At 41.1% G+C, this 25,814-nt stretch overlaps 2 protein-coding genes across 2 annotated transcripts; one reads left to right on the top strand and one right to left on the bottom strand.

Moving 5' to 3' along the window:
* Window positions 1-167: 167 nt before the first annotated feature.
* On the top strand, window positions 168-4,939 carry naaladl1 (N-acetylated alpha-linked acidic dipeptidase like 1; the record flags this gene model as incomplete). Its single annotated transcript, XM_079562405.1, has 19 exons — window positions 168-367; window positions 604-776; window positions 885-1,006; window positions 1,235-1,354; window positions 1,472-1,664; window positions 1,744-1,837; window positions 1,902-2,006; window positions 2,276-2,361; window positions 2,445-2,564; window positions 2,686-2,771; window positions 2,851-2,914; window positions 3,000-3,067; window positions 3,172-3,263; window positions 3,351-3,444; window positions 3,517-3,598; window positions 3,711-3,884; window positions 3,962-4,049; window positions 4,112-4,204; window positions 4,641-4,939. The coding sequence occupies 19 exons, from the start codon at window positions 168-170 to the stop codon at window positions 4,816-4,818; spliced, it is 2,232 nt and encodes a 743-aa protein (XP_079418531.1). The 3' UTR covers window positions 4,819-4,939.
* Window positions 4,940-6,923: 1,984 nt separating this feature from the next.
* atosb (atos homolog b) lies at window positions 6,924-25,070 on the bottom strand. Its single transcript, XM_079555379.1, has 12 exons — window positions 24,963-25,070; window positions 24,711-24,877; window positions 16,050-16,170; window positions 12,851-13,038; window positions 12,558-12,739; window positions 11,114-12,381; window positions 10,077-10,135; window positions 8,925-9,024; window positions 8,620-8,778; window positions 8,205-8,273; window positions 7,910-8,112; window positions 6,924-7,718 (listed from the first exon to the last, which is right to left on the bottom strand). The coding sequence occupies exons 6-12, from the start codon at window positions 12,233-12,235 to the stop codon at window positions 7,565-7,567; spliced, it is 1,866 nt and encodes a 621-aa protein (XP_079411505.1). The 5' UTR covers window positions 12,236-12,381; window positions 12,558-12,739; window positions 12,851-13,038; window positions 16,050-16,170; window positions 24,711-24,877; window positions 24,963-25,070; the 3' UTR covers window positions 6,924-7,564.
* Window positions 25,071-25,814: the final 744 nt, after the last annotated feature.

Raw genomic sequence — 25,814 nt, 5'->3', positions numbered from 1 at the left:
CCTCACACTTTCACTGAGGTAAAAGTCCATCTCACCAGCAAACATTAATGAGTAACCTTTACAATGACGATTTCTCTGTCTCATTTGAGTAAGTGCATCTGCTTTCTGACTGACAGAGACTACTGTGTGTGGTAGCTTTTTACAAGTATCTGACTTCAGACCAGGAAATGCTCAAAAAGCTGTTGATAGGATTTGGGTGTTGTGCTTGTGTACTCACCGTAGGCATCCTCATCGGCCACTTTGGCATCTCCAAAACTGGGGGCTCCGCACCCTCCTGGGCCAGTGATGTGGTCAAAGATGTGGATGAGAACTTCATCACAGCCTTTCTCTCTGAAGTGGATAATGTTCAGATTGAGCATAATTTACGGTAAATGAACGCTTAACATATTGTAATCTGCAGTACGACACCTGAATTATTGGAACTGACTGGACCTTTTCATTGCATAAAAATGTTTATTGCCTTTCACGCCTCTGTTGGTTGGATGTTTTTGCTCCAAAGAAAAAAAAAAACCAAATAGGCTATGGTAGCCTATATGTTATTTTCTGTGTATAGACATGAGTTTTGAGGGATTTCTGTTTCATATCTCTTTCTCTGTTCACCAGCGAGCTGACCAAAGTGCCTCACATGGCCACCACAGAGGGAGATGAACAGACTGTCCAGATTATGCTGAAGAGATGGCAGGATCCAGAGACTGGTCTAGATCACGCCTGGAGAGAGGAGTACGATGTGTACCTCTCATTCCCAGACCCCAAGAACCCAAACAAAGTTACTGTGGGTCAGTATGTTTCTTTGTCCTACTGACTGATGTCTACTAAGTCTGTTACCGGGTAAATAAAATGTGTTTTACTGAGCTGGTAATACACACCTGTTTCTCGTATTTCAGTGAATGCTTCAAATTCAGTACTGCTCACTCTCAGAGAAAAAGAAGTCAGTTATACTCCTGACCAAGACGACCCTAATGTAGTTCCACCATATGCTGCATACTCACCTGCAGGCCATGCCAAGGTAAATAAATGTGTTTTCTATTGTTTTTGTTCTCTGCAGTGTCAAAAAATACAGTTTTGTAATATAGTAGCGTTGGATCTAATAGACCTTGCAAACCTCCATGTCTTTAAAGAACGTGCAATGTCACATGTACTTTTTATCTTCACCATCTATCTTGCATTGTTTGATATAATGAGTTGCTATTGTTCTGCATTATCAACATGTTTGTGTATTTTCTGTGCTCTAAAGGGAAAACTGGTTTATGCCAATTATGGAAGACCAAGTGACTACATGGTTCTGAACAAGACAGTGGATCTAAGAGGCACTATTGCTATCACTAGATATGGAGGTGCAGGAAGAGCTGCCAAGGTACAGTATGCATTCAAAATACCTGTTCACCTCATTGTACTGTGACTGCACCTGGAAATGTAATATATAATACACTTTGTAAATAATTTGAAATGTTGTTGATCTAATGGATTTAAGGCCATCAACGCTGAACCCTACGGTGTTGCGGGTGTACTTGTCTACACTGACCCTTATGACATCAATGATGGCCTTATGTCTGACCAGAATGAGACATATCCTCACTCCTGGTACCTGCCTCCCTCTGGGGTGGAGAGGGGCAGCTTTAACACTCTATATGGAGACTTGCTCACTCCCTACCTGGCTGCTAAAGGTATTGCCTAAATGATTTAAAAAGAGAACAAATAAAATATAATCGCTATTCTAAGACAGAATTTGTTTTCACTTCAAAGATCACACATACAGAATTCCAGTTGAGGACATCCCAGGTCTCCCTCCTATTCCAATCCAACCAATTGGATTCGACGATGCCTCCACATTGATCTGGTTTGTAATGTGACGTGATGAAAGCTGAACATGAACATTGCATTTAAACTTACTACTCCCACAGTGCTTTGGATGGTCTGCCAGCCCCAAACGACTGGCAAGGGTCATTTAAATGCAAATACAACTTTGGTGGACCAGGTTTTAAAAATACATCCACATTCAAAGACAGGTACAAATCTATACTATTCTTTAACTCTTTTAACATTGGCTTTGTTTCAACAATTCACTCAGCTCATAAAGTTTGGTAGAGATGAGACTTGGACCTTCTTAGTCTGTTAACCATTGTGTAAAGCGACATTGTGTAAAGCGACAGATAGATATCTTATCTTATCATAAAACCATAAATGTATTTAAAAGTCACCTATGCTTCTGTTGTAAGTGTCAAAACAAGGAAAACACAAAAACACCCTAAGAAAGAAATACATGTTTCCCTTTCAGTGATGTGAAATTGGACATTTACAACTATGGCACAGTGAAGAACTCCTCCAATGTTATGGGAGTTATCAGGGGAAGTGTGGAACCTGGTAAGACCATTGACATTTGCGGTCAAATCTTTGTACATTTATCCCTGTAAGTAGCCCATACACTGTGTGGACTATTTTTACAGACCGGTATGTCATCTATGGGAACCACAGAGACAGTTGGGTCCATGGTGCCATTGATCCCAGCAGTGGGACCTCCGTGATGCTGGAAATCACCAGAGTACTGGGCAGGATGGTAAAGCAAGGTAAGCATACCTACTTTCACTGAATGAATAATGGCACATGGCACAGGAATAATATGTTTGACTTTTGAACTGTGATTTTTGTGGAAAACAAACATCAATACATGGCACTAATCTTATGCAGGCAAGTGGAGGCCACGTAGATCTATTATTTTTGGGAGCTGGGGAGCAGAGGAGTTTGGTCTTATTGGATCTGCAGAATACACAGAGGTAACTTTACATTATATACTCCACTACACAGCGAAAATAACATACTTATACACTGATCTATGCTATCTATTTTATTTAGCAATACTTTGCTAAGCTCAGTGAGCGCACTGTTGCCTACATCAATGTGGATATTGCCGTCTTTGGTAAGAGTTTTTGCATCCTTGTAAAATCTAATTGTGTTGCACACTAAACCTAAGGGTAACCATATTTCCATTTTATTTTTTTAAGCTAATGCTACATTAAGAGCATCAGGGATGCCATCTATACAGAATGTTATATTCACTTCTGCTAAGCAGGTAATGTGTGAAAATTAAATTGAAAGTAATTATAATTTTCATTTGGTGATGAATACGAAATATTTTATCATATTTAACATGTTATGTTATGACATGCGTCTTAGGTCAGTGCACCTGGATTGGAATCGACATCAGTTTACGAAAACTGGATTAAATACAGCAACAAAACCAGTCCAACTCATGGTGTCATTCCCAGGTAATGTGATTCTCATTAGTCTCATTGGCTGTTTTCATTTCTGGTTAATCATAGATCTATAAAATGTTTTGTATGTACTTTTGGCAGAATTGGGTACCTGACAGGAGCAGGCAGTGACTATGCAGCTTTTGTCCATTATTTGGGAATCACTTCCATGGACATTTCATACACATACGATCGGGTACATTGTTATTACTGTTTTGTCTTAAAGCAATATCCGAGGTGTGAATAAGCTTTTTTTTTCTCTTGACAGACTAAAACAATGGCAAGGATTTATCCAGCATATCACACCGCTTATGATACATTTGACTATGCTTCCAAATACATCGACCCTGGTGATGCAAACATGTTTTATATTATATCCACTGCGAGCTGTTTCTTTTATTTAGAGTCTTTTATTTAGTCTTATCGGATAAATTCTTTACACAATATTTGTTTTCTCTGTAGGATTCACCAGTCATCAGGCTATTGCAAGGACGGCAGGAAATGTCCTTATCCGATTGGCAGATAGCCTGCTGTTGCCATTTAACTGCAGTGACTATGCTGAAACATTGGAGGATTATCTGGAGGAGGCAGTGAAACAATATGAAGAAGAACTGAAAGCTAAAAATATCTCAATGGGTAACTACTGAAATATGTTCTAATGTCTCATAGAAAAGTAGTACTACGTAAATGTCCTGTGCTCTTTTCACTGTCAGAGCCATTGAAACATGCAGTGTCCAGTTTTCGTTTGGCAGCTTCTCGTCTGGATGAAGTCATTCAAAGTACAGACCTGAAAAATGAAACGTAAGTCTGCACATACAACGTAGCTGAAATCATGACTGTATTTACAAAGTGTATTTCTCTAGGCCCCTGAAAGTGAGGATGATAAATGACCAACTCATGCTACTGGACAGAGCTTTCTTAGACCCACTGGCGTTCCCAGATAAATATGCATTCCGGTAAGATCACTGTCCTTTAAAAGGACCTAAAACAAATGTATATATTTTGTGTCAGATTTTGACTAAAAAGATAATTTGACGACATCAATAAATAAAAGATGCAGACTGCACACATTGGTCTTACAATTTACTGTAGTATAGCCCATTCTATTCTATGGGACAAAGGGATTTTACCCTATGAAAAGAAAAAAAGCTTGTGCGCTAAAAAGAAATGAGGTCATTCACAGGAAAAGCATCACTTCATAAAATTATTTGGCTAATGCTATGGTTTAATTGTAGCACTTTAAAAGACAACTTCGCAACAACTACATTCCTTTCAAAATATGTCCCTATTTTTCAAAATGCTTTAATTGTAGCAATTCAGAAGATCACAGTGCCATTTTAAAATGTGATTACAGGTTTATAAATCTCTTATTTCCTGGATTATCTTTTACAGGCATGTTATCTGGGCCTCCAGCAGTGCTGGGAAGCCAACCTTCCCAGGTTTGGCTGATGCCTTCGCTAAAGCGGTGTCATCAGGACAGAACAGTGACTGGGACAAAGTGCACTACCACCTGTCTGTCCTGAACCAGGCCATAGAGGGCGCTGCGCACACACTGACTAATGTTATTTAGTCCAAACTACAGTCCATTGTTCAAACAAAGCTCTTTGAGCCCTTAGTCACTCCTGATATATTTATATTCTTCGAGATTTGACTCTTCAGAAAAGGACACTTCAATGTTTTATGATTCATTCAAATAAATAAATAATATGAACATTGGCGTTTCGGTTTTCTTTTTGCTTTGACAGTGGTCTAACACTGCACACCTAAATACATGCATTAGCACATTTAAGTTGCACATCCAATTATGCACTAACCTAAACCTGAAGCACCAAACTTTGATTTCAAACTGTAATATCTACTACGAACGCCAGGGGTCCCAAAATACAACCAACTCTAATAAAGAGCAGAGAACAGCTTCACTTCTGGGCTATTGTCACAATTGGCAATACTGTTTTAACTTAATTGATCTGTAGTTGGTGTTTTGTAAGAAGGAATCTGACTGATTGGTTTTCTGTTTTCTGATTTTTCGGAAGGACTAATGGCATTATGTCATTTTGTCATGGGTATAGCTGTGCAAAGACATAGATGGTGTTTTCAGCGTGAAGAATAAAGGGCAGTTTCTTTGTACTGGATTAACACACTTGGCATCGACACACTTTGGCACTAATATTTACATAGCTGCCCAAGACTCAGGTCACTCCATTTTAAGTAGACCAGGAAGAGTTAGAAAATCAAGACCTGTAAGGAAATCATTCATAGCAGTTATTCCTGAACAAGTGCTAAATATGCACCCAACTGAATTTGTAAATGACAACAGCAAACAGGTTGCACTCGCCAGTCGCAGAGTTTATTCTTTTAAATATACATATCCCATTTTAAATACCCAACCTCCCGCCCCGTTAACTCTTCACTCTCAAGTCTTCGCTCCCTCTGCCCCCTGACCTCCACAGAGAGAAGCTCGTCTATCAAAGAACACACTAAAGTTTGTGCAGCATATTGCTCATTATTAAGACATTTGCGAAAAACAAATTTAAAATACTACATTTTGCTTTTTGTTTTCTGCTCCATCATCATACTGCTATATGATCAGAGGCTAAACTTCAACAAAAAACAAGCACAGTGTCCCTCAGTCTGGCTACATATTACACGGTTTATGAGCTATCACAGTGGTCTGCAGAATAAATTGCTAAAACAGAAAAATCTATATATTTTCATAACCTTGGTCCAATCACATTGGTGCAGTTTTGACTGCTGAATTCAACTTTGGCTTTGGTGTAATTAGCCTAATCATATTTGTTACAAATTATGGCCCGGCAATTATTTGTTGACGCACAATATGTTGCAAAGTTGCAATATCTGCAATATCCCATGCGAGCACAGTGGCGGTCCTGGCCTGTTTGGCGCCCTGGGCGCCCCTCACTCAAAATGCAAGTATGTCAATTTAGATGAGTTAATGAAATTATAACTCTTTTTTAATCATCCATATTCCATTCCACACGTAGCCTACATAACAGGTCAAATCGCTAATCAGTAGCAGTATAATATGTACAGTGCCGGTGAAAAGTTTGAAAACACTTATGTCTCTGTTTTTCGTTTTTCTCAACATTATTTACATTGTGTGATTCTCATTGAAGACATTAAACTATGAATGAACACATGGAATTATATAGGAAACAACTAAGGGGGAAATATATTTTATATTTAAACTCTTCTCTTTAGTTTTGACTTTTTCTCAATGAGCTTAATAAGGTAGTGTCCTGACACAGTCCTGTGAAGTCCAAACCATTCAATTTTTTTGGTTCATTCATAAATTAAAGCCTTCAGTGAGAGTCGAGTCTACATAAAATACATTAAAAAAGCATTTCCAAACTTTTGACCGGTACTATATATGCATGTATTTCGCACTTTGAGGGAGAAAACTACATTCTGACTAAACATTCTATGATTTGAAACATTTAAAAGCTAATTGTAAAATTGATTATCAAATTAACAGGATTTAAAGTTCAAGTGTTGGAAACTACTGAGCAAATGCTGTGATGCATTGTTCCTAGAGTATGTCGCTCATACCAAAACCCACCACTGTACAAGCAACTGTATCAATGTAGCTCTCTGGAGACAGATTGAAAAAGACTTTTTTTTTTTTTCTTTTTTTTTTCTTAATCAGAGCCACTAAATTCAAATGTGATATTAAAAGAAACTAAATGTAATTAAAACATCAGGTCTGATAAGCCTTGATTACACCATGTATCCCTGGTTTTACTTTGTTTCACAGACTGTAGTTTGCCATCAGATCAAGCTCCAGCTTGTATCAATTGAGACTGGTATGTCAAGTATTCTAAATATCACCAGTATTGTTGCCATATTGCCTTTTGCATATTTCAAATTTTGTGCGTATCTGATTATAATCATCCGTTTGGATCAGCAGGCAGATTGAAGGACAGTGTGATACGGCACTAGAGGAAATCCAGGTGTTTAAAGTCACAAGGCATGCATATTAACACTGAAATGAAGGGTCACTGTGTTTCATATGTGCTGTGCATGAGTCTTCACAAGTCTCTTATTTGCATTCTTTTTTTTCCCTTACAGGTGTTATGACGGTCCTTTTGGACTCCTTTTTATCCTGGAAGATTTTTTGATGCTCTTAAACAAAAGCAATACAAGGGGACTCTCAGAATGGTAAACTGTCTCTATGTGCTCTTGTATCTTGTGTGAATCTCATTGCATCTTCATCAATTCTATCAAGCTGTCAGTCTTTCCGCTCCACTCCTTTCCCCTGTGGCTGCTCTGTTGCTGGGAGTTTAATGGTGAAGCTGATGTCAAACACGGGGGGAGTATTTGGGGTTTTTTGGCACCTCGGTGAAAGATTTCAGCTCATATGGGATCCCTGTGTCCACTTCGATGGATTTTCGGGAGAATAGCAGCCGGATATCATTGTGCAAGTAGATTTTCCCAGATTTGGAACTCTGGAATCTGAAAAAAAAAAAAAAAAACATAAATTAAAAATGGACAGTAACCCAGCTATTCCTTCATACGTTTACATGTTCCTTCTCTGGACAACTCAGTCTGAAGTCATTACACCTGCTACTTTTCCCTGTTCTATTCGTCTGTCTGTGTGCAAAGTGTCAAGCATGTATTGCTGTATGACAATAAGCCAGTATTACCTGAGATGTATGAGATAGCAGAGTATTTTCTTCCTATCGGTCACTGCTCCAGGTGACGTCTCTCCTTTGCCATCGGCTCCTTCCTCCACAGGCATCAGGAAGATCCGGTGGCGTAGGAAGGTCATGTGATTGATTGGCATGTCACTGAAGTTATATGTCACCAAGAACATCTTCACCACAGTTTTGTTTGGATTAAATAAGGTCTGCAACAGGAGAAAGATGACATTGAAGAGAATAGTAACGTCACACTTAAAGGTGAGAGGTTGCCATGATGTAACTAAGTGCAACTTCTTACCACTTGAATGGTCCCTGCTTTGGGTATGCTGTATCCTTTCTTTCCCAGAGGCTCGAGGGATACCACCCCCTAAACAGAAAAACAAAAACATTTGTTAACTATACTTAGCTTGTGCAGTACATATTGCCAATAGTTGATGGAGAGAGAGAGAGAGAGAGAGAGAGAGAGAGAGAGAGAGAACCAAACCAGTGTAAAGCACAGTCAATCATTGATCTACATGAATATAATCTATTTTACATGCAATACATAATGGCACAAGATGACAATTGCCTTTTATTTCCAACAACTAAAGAAGCAGTTCAAGTCAAAGTGACAGCTGCTTTAAAATGTGTTCAGATAATATCTACATACAGAATTTGACGCAGGGAAATCAGGAAATAAATCATGCAAATCTTTCAGACAGAAGAAAACTGACCAGAAAGGGTGAGGGTGCGCTGTGCTCAGAGATGTCGTAGTATGTGACCTGTACAGGCAGTGTAACGTGCTGTGGACAGTAGGAGCCGCTGGCGCCTAGCTCTGCTGTGAATCCTTCAATGCAGCCTGAAGGGGAGAAGCGCCCCTTTAAGATGGACTCCTGGGACACAACACATACAGAAGTAATGAGTCATACAGTCACTGCACTGCAATGACTATTAGGCATCAGCATAGCAAGGAGTAATAACATAACTAATTTACACATGTAGTATAAATGATAAACAAGTATTGTGGTCAAAATCTTACCTCAAAGTTGCCCAATAGTGACCTGCTGATTGAGGAGGTGAGCCCACATGAGCGTGTGGATCGTCGAGAGTCTGTATGTCTGCTGCTGCGCAGCTGCCGGCTGATTATCACCCAAAACAGACCAGTGGTTAGTGCTTCAATTACACATATTACAGCTTAACAAACAGCTCACACTCAAGTATTTGACTCCAGTCCAGACACTAAGTCTTTACATTACATCCTAAGCAGGGCTTGACAATAACACCCGCAAAATGCAGGTAGATTTGGGGAGTGGTGGGTGATTCTGTCTCCCTAACGAGCCACGGTGGCGGGTCAGACGGTCCATTTCATTTTTCTACAGTGTCCCCTCATTGATTAAAAATCTGTCATTGTACCACTGCACTACAACTCCCCCACGTTTACTATTGTCTGCTCGAGCTTAATCATCTCGACCTCGAACTGGTTCTGCAGTCTGTCACATGTACCAGTATGCATCTCCCCTGCGCCAAGCACACAACAAAGTCACAGCACACAGAATTTCTCTCTCTTTTTCTCAGGACAAAGTTTTTCATTCCCAACAAAATACAGTAATCTGATGTGTAGTATGAGCATAGAAAGCATATAAACAATGGATGAAGTGCAGACAGCATGCTGTTGTCAATGATGAGGAAAAGAGCCGAACACTCGTCGGCTTTGGACCGCAGTGAAGTTGGGTTTACGTTGAGTGGTGGATATTCACCTCCAACACATTGGCACCGGTCTGGATGAAGCTACAGCATGTAATGCACAGACTAAAGCTCTACAGGCTGCACTTGCTGTTAAGCCCTGGTCATGTAGACAGGAAACATTATAATTTTAACTTACAACAACTTACAATAATCAATAAACTTACTATAGCCCTACTACATTACAACAATACATTTAATTCAAGCAGGCCCAAGCTGTGATTCTATTTTTTGTTATTTTCTTTTAATCCATTATGTTAACATTAGGCATGCACAGAGTGAATTTCAAATTGGCTAACTTGGTTTTGGCTAGTGAAATCAGTTGGTGGCGAGTAACTTTATAAAACCACTAGCCACAGTGGCCCGTGACCAACAGAGTTATTGTCAAGCCCTGATCCTATGTATCCATGTCAGTTTAATAGTCGAGTTATGACAGGGATAAACTCACCTTTTTAGTCGAATTCCATTCTTTAGCCTCCGTCCTTGTCTTGCGCAGTCTGTAGCATCCTGAACAGAGGAAGGAAACAAGATTAAGCAAAGAAAGTTATGCTTTCATTGGTACAACTTGCTTTCCTACTTACTGGACTAATACAGTCTTTTAAATTGCCTACATGACCATTTCCCATCTCCGGGATGTCATTGGTTGTAAAAAACCCACATCTATCAACAGCAGCATTTCCAGCTAGCCCAGTGCTGATTCCTAGCAGTTCATTCACATCAAATGGCTCAGTCATAGCAACCACACAGATATTGCTCAACTTTTACATGGAATTTCTAGATAACTTGAAGCTCGACATGGAGTAATTTTCTCTGAGTCCATACAAAACTACATACTTTTTAGCATTTATCTGTCAGGTTGATACTTTCTGATTTATTTTTTTTCTTCAATTGTGTCTCCATTACTTGTAATTACCAAATGTACAGACAGTACATTAGTCAATGCTGTAGTTTCCTTCAAACAAACAAACAAATACCCAAATAAATAAAATAAAAAATAAACTTCCCTCTCTGAATAATCCTACTGAATCTGATCCTACTGAAACTGTGCTACAACTACTGGTGCCAGCCCACAGCTCTTTCTGGTCATTTGATGTGGATTCATTTCCAGAAACATTTCAAGCAGCCTCGACACTGGTGTGTAGTATGGGTGTTTGTACGCAAGTGTTGGAGATAAACCCACTCTAACCAGGGAACAATAGTGTTCCCTTCAATGGGCCCTATTCTGGAGTTACTCTGTCTGTTCTGGTGCAGTGACGTCATGAGTTAGCGCTAGCCTCAATGTTCTTTTGGCTTCTCTATTTGTGCTGCTCAGGTTCCACATTTCCTCTTTATAACCACTCTCATTGTTACGCTGTCTTCTTTGTCTATTTCGAATTGTACATTAAGAGACATGGCTGCTCATGTAGATTTGGAATCACTAGCTTAGCTGCTTGGTTGAGTCACCGTAATGTGCATGTGCTGCATTCATATTGTGTTTGGGCTTACTTTGGGCCGTGCTGAGGGTAGCAGGTGATTCCAGTATGGAGCAGCTTTAGCATCAGTGCTACGACAGGAGTCCAGGCCTAGTCCTTGTGTTAGCAGGGACAGCCTACTCCGCTTGGAGGTGGAGGGCCCCTCGTCTTCCGAACAGGATTCACCGGTGTCACTGGGCGACAGCAGCCTTTTTTTGGCGGGATGGTGGCCTCCATTTGCCCAGCGATGACTGTTGCTGGGTGTCTTCTCTGAGGAGGGAAGGCCTTTGGAGTATGAGGCCGTCTGCGTAGCACTGCGCTCAGGTGGCGATGACTCCAGTGCAACGTCCCACTCTGTGGCCTCGCCTGGTTCCTGCAGCTCTGTGTGATGAGGAGGGGAGAAAGGGCCAGGGGGGCTGGTGGGGCTGGCTGGGCTGGGACTTTCATAAGTGGACATGTCATAGGGATAACTACCACCACCTGACCCGTTACTACAGCAATCATGGCCAGGGCTACCAAGGGAGACAGAAGGGGTGCGGGCCCCATTGGAAGTCTCAGTCCTGGAGTTCCCCAGTGAAATACCTTGGTCAGCCATGGGGGGAGATTTAGGTGAAAGTGGAGCAAAAGCTTCTAGGGCAGGTCTGTCATGATTGTGCTGGGTGGCTCGGCGAGAGTTCTGATTGGGTGACATTGGAGGAGACCTGGGAGATCGCCCACCTTCTGAGTCTCTGTGCTCGATTTGTGTGCAAGGATAGACCGAGCTAGGAGCCGCTGACCCATTTCCCCAGCCAGGGACAGGCCCACAAAGAGGGCCATCCTCAACCCCCTCCATGACAGTGGGGTCGGCCAGGTGGGGACGCTTATGAGTCACATGAGGGTCCTCCAGGCCCCTCTTTACACCCACACGGGTAGACCGTGGCTGTGGATCACCGTGAGCTTCAGTGGAGGTAGAAAATCCCCCCAGCTGGGAGAAGATGGAGAGCTGGTACACCTTTTGGAGTCGAAGCTCTTCTTGACCATAGTGCCTGGGAGCCCCAGGTCTGAGCCCAGGGTCTATGCCCTGAGTGGGGGCTGTGGAAGGAGGCAGGTCCCCTTCGTGGGCTGGAAGATCTAAAGGGGCCTTTTTGTGGGCCAACTCCACATGTATGTGCCTCATGATTATATCTCTGCAGGAAATAAGTAGGTTTTGTGCAAAATGCAAACACTCTGAGGCAGGCCAAGAGCCACAGGAAGATGGAGATCTATAGTTTCTGTAGTGGTGTCGTCATCTGATGTGAACCAGGAAGTTGAACTGCACCACACCTAAAAAAGGAGCATTGCACCGTTAGATCTCAGTTACAATTTTGACAGATTGCATTTAAAACACTAACCAACTTCTCAACCCCAAATTGACTGTACAACTGCACAGTCACAAGACAAAACTTTCTACGCTCCGAGTCTAGAAGTGAGAACTTAAAAATGCATTAACAGGGTCTCACCTCTGTGCCTGTCCTTGTCTAACTTGACACAACATCTGGAGATTGTTTCTGAAATGGTCTATTAAAAGTATCCATTGATCTCCACGGCAACAGCCAGGGAACAACACCAACATCCCAAGATACTGGACAAGAAAACCAGTGAGCTCCAGAGGAAGCCAGAGTGGAAGAAATGAACACAGGAACTATCCCCCCAAAAAAGAAAAAAAGAAACATTTGTGGTTAGTTCAAAATCTATTTTTTGTTTTCACTGTAAATAGGGTGTAACATGATAGTTTAAAAGGTTTGTAACTTACCAATAATGCAGAGTGTCACTGAGGCCCAAGGCTCCAGAGAGAATCTGTCTCCGAGCTATTACTGGAGGAGGGTCCGAAGGGAATTCCTGTTTTAAAGGCGGATGACCAGGCTCTCCCTCTCTGATCACCTGGGCGTGTACTTCCACATGACTGCCACATCATGGCCAAGGCATTACACCCAGAAATCCCTGAAAACAATATCAAAATGTGATTACAAGATCTTTATTTTTCTCATGGCAGATGCCAAACTATTCGAGCTATTGGATCCAACAATACATTTTAAGACAAATATTCAGAAGTGAAATTACTATTACTTTGGAAGACAGCTGACCCATGGGTTGTGTACACATCAACATTGCTACCCAAGTTTGTTGAAATGTCAGTGAGCCCCGGAGAAGTGGCCTGTTTTTCCGACCCACTTGGACAAGAACTTGGGAATGTAGATCACAGAGGGGAGTGAGGGGGGGTCACACTGAAGAGTTTCCGTGGTAACCAGCACCCCAAGGATAACAGCTCATTTGTGCTTTAGCCACAATAAGTAAGAAAGGGAATCATGGCAGGAGGGAGACAGAAGTGTCTGGGGGAGGGGGAAAGACGCGGTTTTGTGGGAAACTCCAAATAAAGTTGTAGCAGGTTTCAAAGAGTTGTAAACAAGGTTATTAGTAAAAAGTGATAGCCAGAGAGTTTTCTGGCGAATTTCAATTGGAAGCAAAACAATAAAAAAAAGTCCAAAGTAGATTTTCATGCATTTGACAAAACGTTACCAATCTTTGTCACAGTGCTACATTGTGCAAAACAAGGTTGCCAGGAAAAAAAAAAATCTAAATCATGAGCACTTGCATCACTAACCTAAGATATGCATTAGGTACTACCAATTAAACTAAAACAAACAATTACAGATATGGAGTATTCAACAAGCTATAGCGCCTAAGAATAGGATCACATAGTACGTTATCAACAACATGGTGATGCTAGTTGTTTTATTTAAGCCAGTTATTAAAACATACGAGATACCGCTGAACCCCTGAAGACTCCAGTGCCCAGGGGCTGATATGGAGGGTGGGGGTGGGGTAGTAAGTGTATGTGATGAGTATTTATAGGGCTACTGTCAAAGCCAAGTAAGCACCAACAGACACCTTATGATTGGACTTTATTCTCAACCAACCTAGTCTTTTGATAGTTGCATACTAGTAGCAACAACAAAGAGAGGAAGGACAAGCTAAAAAAGCACAGAGTAATGTAGCAATATTGACTTCCATTTTTTGGTATAGCAACATTAATTTTAACAGCTTAAAAGAAAAGATCCTTCCCAAAGGAGATGTCACTCACTTAAAAAATGACCGCTTGAAGGAGAGGCAGAAGCAGAGAGATGACAAGAGAATAAATGAGAAAAGCTTGGCAGCAAGGAACTGGGAGACACAGAGGGGCGGGGCTAAACAGCACCTACAGGTAGAGTGAGGAGAGTCATGCGTGTTCATGAACCAACATGTGAGGCTTTTAGCATATGCTTTGATTAAACTTCTCAGATTTCTGTGAGGCACTGTTAAACCACAGATTTTATATACATAGAAAAAAGAAGAAGGACAACTTTCTCTATGGACAGGCGCTTACAGAACACACAGATCTTCACCAAAGCATACGCCCCATCACCATTTCAAACTCCTATCCATATTGTTGAGTTGCTCCTGCGTGCTGTTCGTAATTTAGAAAGTTCCATCCCACCAAAATAATATCAAATAAAAACAAAAAACTTTGCTAGACATTTTCAAACACCACCAGACTCATCCTGATCATCGGAGTGTAGCCTCTATTGTTAAGATGGTACTCAAAAACACAATATTGGAGAAACTGTAGGTTTGTGCAAGTCCAGGAGTTCAAGCACTTGCACAAGCCTGAGCCACTGTTTATAAGTATCGGCATGTGTATGCCCCTCAGGCCTGGGATAGATGTGGTCATGCGGTTCAAAGGTCTGAACTCTGAGGGTCACATGACTAATGACACATGGAGTGGGCCCGGAAGGCAATATTATTTATTATTAGCGATGTTGTGTGGGCTCAAATGAGAAAGTTAGACAAGTACATGGTCCAAATGCAGCAAACACACTTAACATCTCATTAAAAACACAAGACAACTATGGGTTTAGGAGCTTCTTGCGGCAACAGCGCGCTAAATGGAAACATCTGCACACTTTCCCCGTAAACTTTTAACATGTGTGGAAATATATGCACGCGCACAACAACCACACTTTTTAATAGAGAACACCAACATGTCATTAGGTGGAAGGCTGATGGTTCAACAGAGAAAATGGGCACTCTCAGAAATGTAACAACGTGAAAGGGAGGCCCGAATACCAAGGAGACAAACAAAAACATGAGCATAACCATCTGACATGCTTTCATAACATCCTTTGATAAAGGAAACTAGTCAACGGGCCATGACACTGTGGACCCTCAAAAACTATAACAACAGATTTGTATCATTTTGTTGAAGTTTAGGCCTACACATTGACCTATGAATTATCCTACTTTTAATTTCAATAGTAGATTTTGATAGATGCTTGCTTTATTGCCCTCCTTGTTTATCCTTCCTTCAATCCAGCGCCGGGGCAAATTTATTTCTATGTGCTCAGCTGCAGCACGTCCTCAGACAACCCCTTTTCATGGCAATATATAACAGAAGTGTGACAGAATCAGCCAGCTTTGGACTGAACTTTTATTTGGAGAGACCACACCCACACGACTCCCCTGATACATCAAGCAGAATTAAGTTTCTCAAAAGACTGAAAGTTCACTCAACAATCACCTGCTGATTAGATTACAAAGCTCGCATCATTTAAGGAATCTGATGTCAGGGGGGATGGAATGACAGCTGCCTGTACATGTGTGTGTCACCGAGAGAAAGGCACGGGAAGTTGCACAGAAAGACAGGATGTAATAAAAGAAGCCAGGTTGGGTGGACTGAAACTGATAAACCTCTGTGCGTACACTAAAGCCAGGTTTAGTGGTCTAATCTGGTCCGGTGGTAGAGTTGCTGAGAGAGCTGTTTAGCATAGGGTCCCTGTCTCTCTCTGACTGTCTGCCTGCTTTCATGTGGCCATTTTAGGAGAAGTCGAGTCTCCCATGCTCAGCTGACAAAATAAAAGACCATGATGTTAAACATGCTTGACATGACGGAATAACACACAACTTGTGATACTGACCTTTTGGAGAGGAGCGGATGTTTCTTGTTGAGTTGTCAACTTGATTTGTGGGTTCTGTTCTTGGTGGATTAGGTTGTACCCTCTGTCTTCAGCTCAGGTTGTTACCTCCTCTTCCTTCCTCCTGCATAAATATGTTGAAGAATGACAGACGCTTGGTGAGCACGCAACCCTCTCCAAAGTTATTCCTTCTCTGCTGCTGGTTCTGTGTTGTTTTCCTCCTGCTGCCTCTCCTCTCTCCGTCTCACACACATTCACAAGTCAAAAAAACCCATCAGGGCTTGAATCTCTCTCCACCTCTCGTCTCCTTTTCTCTGGGCTGGATCCACCCCCGTCCCTTCGGTCCCTTTTTTCGTCCTTTCTCTCATTCGCGCCCCTCCAAAAAAATCCTGGACACAAAAGCCACTTCATGTGCTCGCATTCCCCTTTTCCCTCTCCTCTCAGTTTTTGCTCTGTCCAAAGGACAAGCCCCTCCTCTTAGAACCTCTCTTCTCTTGCCTGCGCCCTGTGTATATTTTCTTTCTGACGGTTTCCTCTCAGCTGATAGAGCCAGGCGTGCTTTGCTCACTCAGCAGTGAAGGCATACAAGGCAAAGTGAGAGAAACGGGGGAGGTGGGACACAGGCTGCTGATTGGCCACACAGAAGGGGGGCAAGCTGTAAAGACTGTGAGGAGGATTGGCTGGGGGTGGAGATAGAGCGCACAGCCCCACCCACCTGCTTATCCTGTTCTACAGAAAACACATGTAAAAGAGGACTTTTCCAAAACATATGACTTTGACAGCTCTAGGCCCGTTTTCTGGAAAGTGATAAACTTATGTAATCTGTAGATTGCTAGACTTTCTATGTCAATCTGACTATGTCTTTGTGTATATAGGCAGTGACTGGCACAAAGGAAAAATCTTCTGTATAAAAAGAAAAGAACCTCTAAAAAGGCATGGCTTTCACAAAACCTCACAATGGTTAGCAGATATCCCAGACCCAAACTGGCAAAATCTAGTCCAAAAGGGAAGAACATACCCATAACACCTACACAATGTCAATGTTTAGAATAGGATAGAATAAAAAAATAATACATGACATATGTTACAGCATCAAAGATGTCTATACAAAATTAATTTCCAGAAAATACTTAGTCATGGAACAAATAAAAGAAAGGCTATTTTGTACAATAATACAATGTAATAAATGAACCCTTTGATTTGTGTCACGGTTAGAGAAAGTAAACTGTGATGAAACAAACTAATGAACAAATAAAACATTCAACAACAAATAAATCATCCTACTCTTCTATTTAAGTTCTTCACTAATTTAACATCAGCCAAACCAAGTCATTTAGTATGGCTATCAGACCAGCAGGTTTGCAAAGGAGATAAAAATGATATCATGGCTGTTATGTAATGTCCAGACCAGGGAGTCACATGTGATCTTGTGGGGAAAGCAGGCAGACAAATTTGATTGAACCGAGCAAGTCACAATAATTTACTTGCAATTAGTGCAATGTTGTTAGGTCAGTTTTTCATAAGACTGTACTGTAACAAAGCAGCTGGGTATCACTTAATGTACACTGTGAAAGGTCTGCACAAGTACAGGGCTTATCTGGGGCTGGAGCACAGATAGTGAATGAATTGCATGTGAAAAAGTTTATCAGTAAAGTACCAGCACAGCTGCCTGCACTGTGTGTGAATGCACTTCTCCATTTGTGATCTAATAAGGTACAGCATGTTGACTTGGCAGAACTATTTCAAACAGAGTGGCCTCACAGAGATGGTGGCTGAAAACTACATGGGCAGAAGGCATCTTGATGCTGTCAAAAACAGACAAAACACTAAGGGTCTTGGTTAGCAGATCACACTTTTGTCCAGATCCAGAATTAACATTAAAAAAACGCACTGTAACTGAAAATAAAGTAGTTGTGAACATTGTGAACATTAACTTTAATTGGCTTGTATCGCCTTTGTAAATGAATGTATGAGAGAATATCCGACTATCCACAACAGAACATTTGTGTCAACAACATGTTCCTTTAAGAGACCATATTTAGAATAAAGGGTTGTCCTCAACTTAAAGACCCTCCTCCACTGAAAGGCAGTCCGAGTGCAGCTGAGGAAAAGACGCATCGAAAACACTCCTAAATTCCACTGACACATAAGCACTGATGTAATGTTTGTGTCACGTCCATATGACAACCAACAGTCTCCGCTGGTTTACTATCCTCGGCTTCTTCAGGTGTTTCCAGTAGAGACGAATGAGATACTTTAGAATTAGCCTCTTACCCCCCAACTTAATCGAGCACATTTTCTCCAGTTCATCTTTACCCAAATCTAAAAGCTTCTTGACTGGATAGTTTACTGCTTATAGGCAACAGCAACGCCTCATTTGAAAGCCAAGCTAAAAAAAAATTATTGTGTTGTCGCCACATTCATGTCACATTTTTGAAGTATTTTTGTTGTGTCTGTCAATTTTTTTGTGTCTGTTTTGTCGTATCTTCATAGTTTTTTTTTCTTGTTTTTGTCACTTTTTTGTTACATTTTCATCTTTGTTACATTTTCATCCTCGTCGCTTTCTTAAAAAATTATTTTTCCAAGAAGCTTTTAGATTTAGGTAATGCCATACTAGGCAATAAGCGTGGTTCAGGTGGGGGTTAAGAGGTTAAATTGATATGTTGTGCATTGCAATGCGTTATGAATGATTTTCTTTTTTTTTTTTAAACTGTTGAGGAAACTGAGATGTTCTGTTTAGAAGTCAAATACAGTTCTATATCTAGTATAGTACTAGATATAACACTAGAGACCCAATAAACATTCTTATAGCAGTTATTGCTTCAATATAGAGCTTGTCCTACTGTAAATAAGGTAGTAATATTACTGTTTGCCCTTTGCAAACACGTGGCCCACCAGCTGTGAGTTGGTTAGTTAATAAGTGTAGTACGATAAAAAAACAAAAAACACAAGTCCGCACAACTGTAATCACCAGCTCCCAAATTGAATAGTTACTCAGGCGCATTGAGTTGCCTTGTGTACGAAATGCGCTGTATAAATAAAGTTGCCTTGCCTTATCTTGGGTGTTCCTTCGTTTTCTTGAAAGTGCTAAAACAATTGAGTCAAACGAAGACTCAGTGTCAGGTGTGAGTATGTTTGACCAGCTGCGTGCTAACAAACAGCCTCACATGCCTTAAAACAGACATGCCCATTCAAGCTTAAACATCCCGCTGTGTGTGTAGTGCACTGCACTTTAGGACATTTACACTAATGAACTACATTCATTTAACCAAAAAAACTGTTTTGAAACTGCCATAAAGTGTGAAGAAAGTAGGCGGTTTGTGGTATGTTTTCCAACCGTCACAGAATGACCCACTGATGGGGAAGAGCTGATGTTGTGGTCAGTGTAAGTATTTAAAGATCTGTACTTGTAATTCGTAACTGTGTCTGAAGTTTAACAGCCCCTTTCTAGAAAATAAAACAGTACATTGCCTTGTTGCTTGCCGAATGTCCTGCCAATTTTAGAATAGATGTCCTTGTGTTAACGCAAAGATGAATGCTGCGCTCGTATAGGCAGGGTGAAGAAGAAAACAGATTTGGATGTGAGTGGACATGTGGAGTGCGGAGGGGCTGAGCTGTGGCACCCTCGGAGTCTCAGTGACAGGCCCGGCCAGCTCAAAGGATGGAATGTTCCACACAAATATGCTGCTGCCTATTCACGGAGAGCAGGAAATAAAGCTCCCTCACACCCCACCTCTCCTGCTTCCTTCGCCCTCAAATCGCCTCTTCCACCACTCATGCTCTGCTTTTTGCCTTTTCTTTTCATGTTCTTGGCCGGCTTTAAATCCAGTCCATGTGGGCCCCTCCCTTCTCCCCAGTCCTTCTGAATGGTCTTTGAGGCATTTTTTGGAAGCTTCCCTTGTGCGAAAATCAATTCCGTTTTTTTCCTTTTAGTCTTTTGGGGAACTCACACAGCAGGTTTGTGTGGCACCACTCAGACTGGTAGCAGCTGAATGGACTAGTCTGCCATCTGGACCAAACACAATAAATAGCGCTTTGTGTCTGATATTATCCAAGTAAGAGTATGTTTGACTAAAAAAAAAAAAAAAGTCATACATATTTCTTTTTTTAGGCATAAAAATGCTACTCATGCAATAAAATGTACTAAAATTTCATAGAATCATAGCTATTCAGAACAACTGCAGATTCCAGGGCTCTCCATAGTTGGGCTGTTTTTGAAGTCTGTGATTAGTTCATTTTATTGCTCATCCTAGAGAAGGATTGTGTCAGTGGCATTGGCACCTTGTTTATTTTCAAATCTCCAAGGCCACAAGCCAATGATGTATAGGTGTATGTATAGGTGTCCAACCTTCGGAGTTAACTTTAGGGCAGGCACCAAGGCAAGGCAACTTTATTAATACCGCACATTTTGTACACAAGGCAACTCAATTCGCCATGAGACTGTATGACACTAAATACAATGTGTTGCACTTCAGTCACGGACCGATCGGTGAAGAAGGAAGTCATGGAGATTTCGCCTTAGACAGGAATTCAGACTTCTGCTAGATGGAATAATTACATTTTCCTACTCTTGTTGGTGTTCATAATACATTATCCAGTGATAAAAAAAAACTATAACCTCAAAAGTAAAATATATACTCTAGCTAATGTAGCGTCATGTTTGTCCCAGTTCCACTAACGCATGGACCATGACAGATGTGGACAGGAATGTGGTAGATTAAGTTTGACTCTACTGTAAACCTGGACATGTCCACATAAGTCCTGCTGAAACTATGACTCAGAGGAACTGGGACAAACATGTCTCTACATTAGCTGCAATGTAGCCATATATACAGCCATATGCCCTTTGTTTTGTATTTGTAGTGATACTATATGTATCACTCTACTTTGTACTAAAAAAAAGTATGTCCTGCAGAAGTATGAATTTCTATCTAATGCAGAATTTCCCCATGACTTCCTTCTTCACCTGTCGGTCTGTGAGAGACTGAAGTTCAATGTGGCCTCAGGCTTTTTACTGAAAACAAAGAATACACTGTATTTAGTGCCATGCTACTGTCAGTCATGGTGTCTCCCCAAGAGTTAACTCTGAAGAGACATTCACATTTGCACTGAAAAAGTCGGACTGAAATATACACACACCGAACTGTGTCCGATCAACACTGGAACATTTTCTGTGTGAATATGAAAAGGTGAAACATCCATTGCGCTAAAGACAGCCCAGTAAAGATGAAAATTTGAACAACCCTTCTCTGCAATGAACTTCTGTACGGATGAATAACTGCTGCACATTAATAAGTAACAGAACTTTGTAGCCCATAGAGGTCAGAGTGGCTCCCATTTGTTTACTGAGACGCAAAGGAGCTCATCCATTTTGACTCATCGTGAGTCGTCTCGGGGTGAAGGGCATGGAGGGGTCTTGCCAGGGTTAATCCTGAGATCAGCACACAAACGCATACTGTACAAACGCACGTGTTAAGCTAGATTTAATGTCAATCTTATAAGCACCATGGCGACCCTGCACAGCAAAATCGGTCAGAAGCAGCCTGCTTGCACTGAAAGTCTAAACATAAACATTACTAATTCATATTGCCATAACGGTTTTATGCTTTGCTTTTCGTTACGCAATACAAACCACACATCATGCACAGCTTTTACCTTGCACTATTGCTTGACTTTGTGCTGTGGCTAAAGAGTCGATGAGCACAGATAACTGAAAAAAAAAAAAAGGGCTCTACATGGGCTCATTTGAATTGTTAATGAAACGTATAAGTATGCCATTTCAACTGAGGAGTTTTTATATCACTATCTTCTATCCTCGTTTCAAGTCACTACCGGGGCTTAGAAAATGCAAAAATGAAATACAGGACAAACCTGCTCAGGATCAGCTGCTTCCCATCTCAGCACAACTACATGAGCAAACATTTATACTATGACACACATGGCAACCAAAACAAAAGATCGGAGGCATAATTCCTTCTCTAAATCCAACAGATAGATGAGCATATGCAAAGAAATCTGATGCAGTTGACAAAAAAAATATAGTAAGTAGATAGTTTTTGTCTGTTCTTGCTTTAGTTCACAACATAGTAAGAGAAGAATGAAAGAGTCTTCATTAAATAAGTCAAGGGGAGGCCTCATATTCAACTAGAGCACAAACACGTTCTTAATGTCGGTAAAGAGATTGGGATAAGGTCGTGAAAACCACAGAGATATCTAGTCCAATAGAGAGTTTTAAACCTAACACTCTGGAGTCATCAGTCCTATTGACGTATATTGCAATATGGTATATGTATTTACCATTAGTGTTGAGTGTCTGTTCTCTCTATTTTTGTGTATTGTAACATCACAAGTCCTCTCCAGGTATTACCAATCCTTATGGTAAGAATAGTCCTGTTTATTAAAGTTTTATTCAGCAGGGCATACTATATAAACAGGTGGGCAAACTAAGGCCCAGAGACCACAGGCAGGTCAGCCTTTATATCCAGCCTGCAAAACAATCTAGTCTGACCAACACTCTTGATCAGCTCTAACCATCTCTAAACTGTCACCAAACTTTGATGCCCTGACCATTGTTTTCACTGACAAGCAAGAAATAACACAAAGATACCCATTGGTCACTTGCAGTTTTGTTAGCACATCTTTCCTCGCAAATGCAATAGTCTTGTTGTGTGTGATTTTGCATTTGCAAAGATTAAAAAAGAACTCTTGCACAGTGTGATATAATTTCTTTGTGTAATGTCAAACCATATTCATTAATTCTGCAGTAGGTGCTGTCACCTTGTTATTCTCCTCAGTGTCTGCAGTCAGTCGAGTTCAAAGTGAATCTGCAGAAAAAGCCTCCAAACAAAGATGGATGTCAAGTTCGAGGCTGTGCAATGGGTTGTTGAAGCATCCTCTTTTCCTTTTAAGAGCATGAATGAACCACAATACAAAGAACACTAGATAGTACATTATCTCAACTATAAAAAAGCCGAACTAGACTGTCCTTAACACTAAAAGGACTAACTAAACTCAACCTTTAAGCTGACACATAGTATGGGCCAATGTACAGGTAACAATTCACAGATCTTGATGAAATTGTAGATATATAACACAGCAAGTTGCCCTGTGATCTGTCTCTTGTAAATTTTATCTCATGTATTAAGCGGCCTTCACTCTGTCCTGAAGCTTGACCAGGTTGTTAAGGCAAACTTAAGTCTTTGCACATTTCACCTTTTAAAAGTCACAAAACCTTTAATAAACAGGCATTTATACACTCACAAAGGAACACAGTGGAGACGAGCAGAAGCCTAGTGCAGTGTGGAGTACCAGACCTAACATGTATTATCATGTGTAATAATCTGAGGATCTTGCCCAGCCTCACTGTAATAGGCCTAGGCCCATTTTTATTTTTTTTAGGAACATTTAATAGCAACTGCCAAAAGAGAAAAAAAGTAGAATACTAAACTATCCAAAACATTGGAATATTTAGATTTAGCAAGACAAATATAAGCATCTGAATTTTTTTTTTTGGCAGGATTGATACCTTGACCTTAATCTAATTTTTTGATAAACAAAGCATTCCATGCGTCTATTGTACATCAAAGCACATGTCCTGGACCAAAGAGCCAGGCTGCATGCACCTTGCCTTCAGGGCCATTAGAGCAGAGATGTGACGTCACACTCAGCTGAGGACAAAGCCCACTGGTTTCTCCCAGACAGACAGAAAGGGAAGGAGGGGGCTGTCAGTGCATCCCAAGGACAGGAAAGAAATGGGGAAAAGGTGCACTAGCAAATGGATTTGCTGCAGCAGTGGGCTGTGTGAGTGTGCACAAGTGCAGTGCATACGTGTGACACAGCTGGTGGATTCCTCTAATGCACATGTGCAATGCAGAGTGAGTGAGGCTGCTGCACGTGCCTAATGTACATGTCACCGTTTTCATGCCCCACTTGGCAGGACAATAGGATGTGAGACTATACAACTCTCAATATTCAAAGTATAGATTTTTCACAAAAATAGCACACTTTAGTGGCAGCCTTTGAATTCTCTTTACTGAAATGATGCAACATAATTCCCATGTGCAATACCAGGGAACAATACACCCAACACTGTTGTCCATCCACAGCTATCCTCCCATCTGTAAGCCCTACATGATCATCATCACTGCACCCGCTCAGCTACAGCCATAATCTCATATATGTGCCACTGCAGCTTGATCCCTGCAAAGCTCGTATGCACAATCCCAGGAGGCCAGGGCAGTGTAGTTCAAGTAAAGTGTTTGTCTAAAGCAGCACACCCACACCCACAAGGGTGATTAATACATCACTGTTCTCCTTATCACAGCAGACTGCACATACTTGCACAAGACTGAAGAGTGTGGCAGGCAGACAAAGCAGGGGAACGCCCCCTACACCCTGCAAGCTACTGTCAGGTCACCAACTGGCTCATACTGGATTCCACTCTTCTCCTCGTTTTCAAATGTGACTAAACCCAGAAAAAATAATATTGAATAAAACGGACACCAGGCATTGAATTATAAATAATGCATGGGCTTCAAAAGGTACCTGTGATGGCAGAGTGCCTTTTGTGGCAGCTACGGCAGAAGGATTGGCATGGTGTCTTTGTAATTTGGCAGAATAAGATAGAAGAAATTCATCAAAGAAAAAGAAAAACTAATATCTCACCCATGAAATGTGACGGATGGGCGATGAAGGGTGGAGAGTGCAGTCAGACACCACTGTCGTTGAGGATTTTGGCCTTTTTGTCATCCCTATCGCGCAGACTGATGATGTTGGTGCGTTGGCAGATTTGGTCAGGTAACGCTATCTTTTCCAGGACGAAGAATTCAGTGCTGAAAAGAGGCGTTAGCAGCAGGAGGATTGGCGTGGAAATATCAAAAGGGTCACTCTTAAACTCTTTCAAGACGTGCAGCTTACCGATGGCTGTCGTCTGGTTGTCCACGTATCTTCTTTCGTGCCAGTATTTTTTGTTCTCGCAGCTGTTTTCGTTGTTGCAACCTTCGGTGAAAATTCCTTCTGTCTCTTTAAGCTCCGTCGTTTCCGGGGTTTTCTAAGTAATATATATAGTAGGCGGGACTTCACGGCCAGCTGAGCCCCTGTCATTTAAACAATTGGTCACTTTGGTTCCATGCAGCCAATCATCGACGATCTCAGACGAACATTTTAAATTATGTAGATTTATTCATAAATGCCTGTCCGTGATTGGACTATGGATTAGCTCTGGGAACGCCCAGTCCACGTGCTTTTTACTCTCCTCCTATTCTTCAACGCAAAGGCTTACCGATAGGGTGATCTTCAATCCGACACAAAAGGCGATCATTCACATCAGAAAAAGAGACTTTAATATTCATTACGTTCATATAGAATAGTATGTGCAACAGCAAACAAGCAAGCCTTAACAATGGCCCCGATTTAATAAATATCTATCAAACTGAGTTAAGAACTGCACAACACTATCCACACCCATTTATTGCAAATTCCAGTAATAAATGAAGTGATCATCTTATTATTTGTACTGAACTTTGAAAAGAAAAGCACATAGAAAAGCAGATAGCAGGTCATGGGGTAGGCTTGTTTACCTGTAAGAGGACAACCTAGAGGGTAGCAGACTTAGAAAGAAAAGACAAAAGGCTCCAACACATATTGTGAAAACAAAGCGATTTCTCTTAATCAGTCTTAAATAAAAGCTACTTTTCATACGATGCATTTGTGGGAGCTGTAGTTCAAAGAAAAAAGGTTGGGAAGCACTAGCCTACCAACCCTAGATTA

Source organism: Gobius niger (assembly GCF_951799975.1).
Source record: "Gobius niger genome assembly, chromosome: 1".
Taxonomy (NCBI): domain Eukaryota; kingdom Metazoa; phylum Chordata; class Actinopteri; order Gobiiformes; family Gobiidae; genus Gobius; species Gobius niger.
The sequence above is the reverse complement of the archived record's forward strand: the minus strand, read 5'-3'. Positions and strand labels throughout refer to the sequence as shown.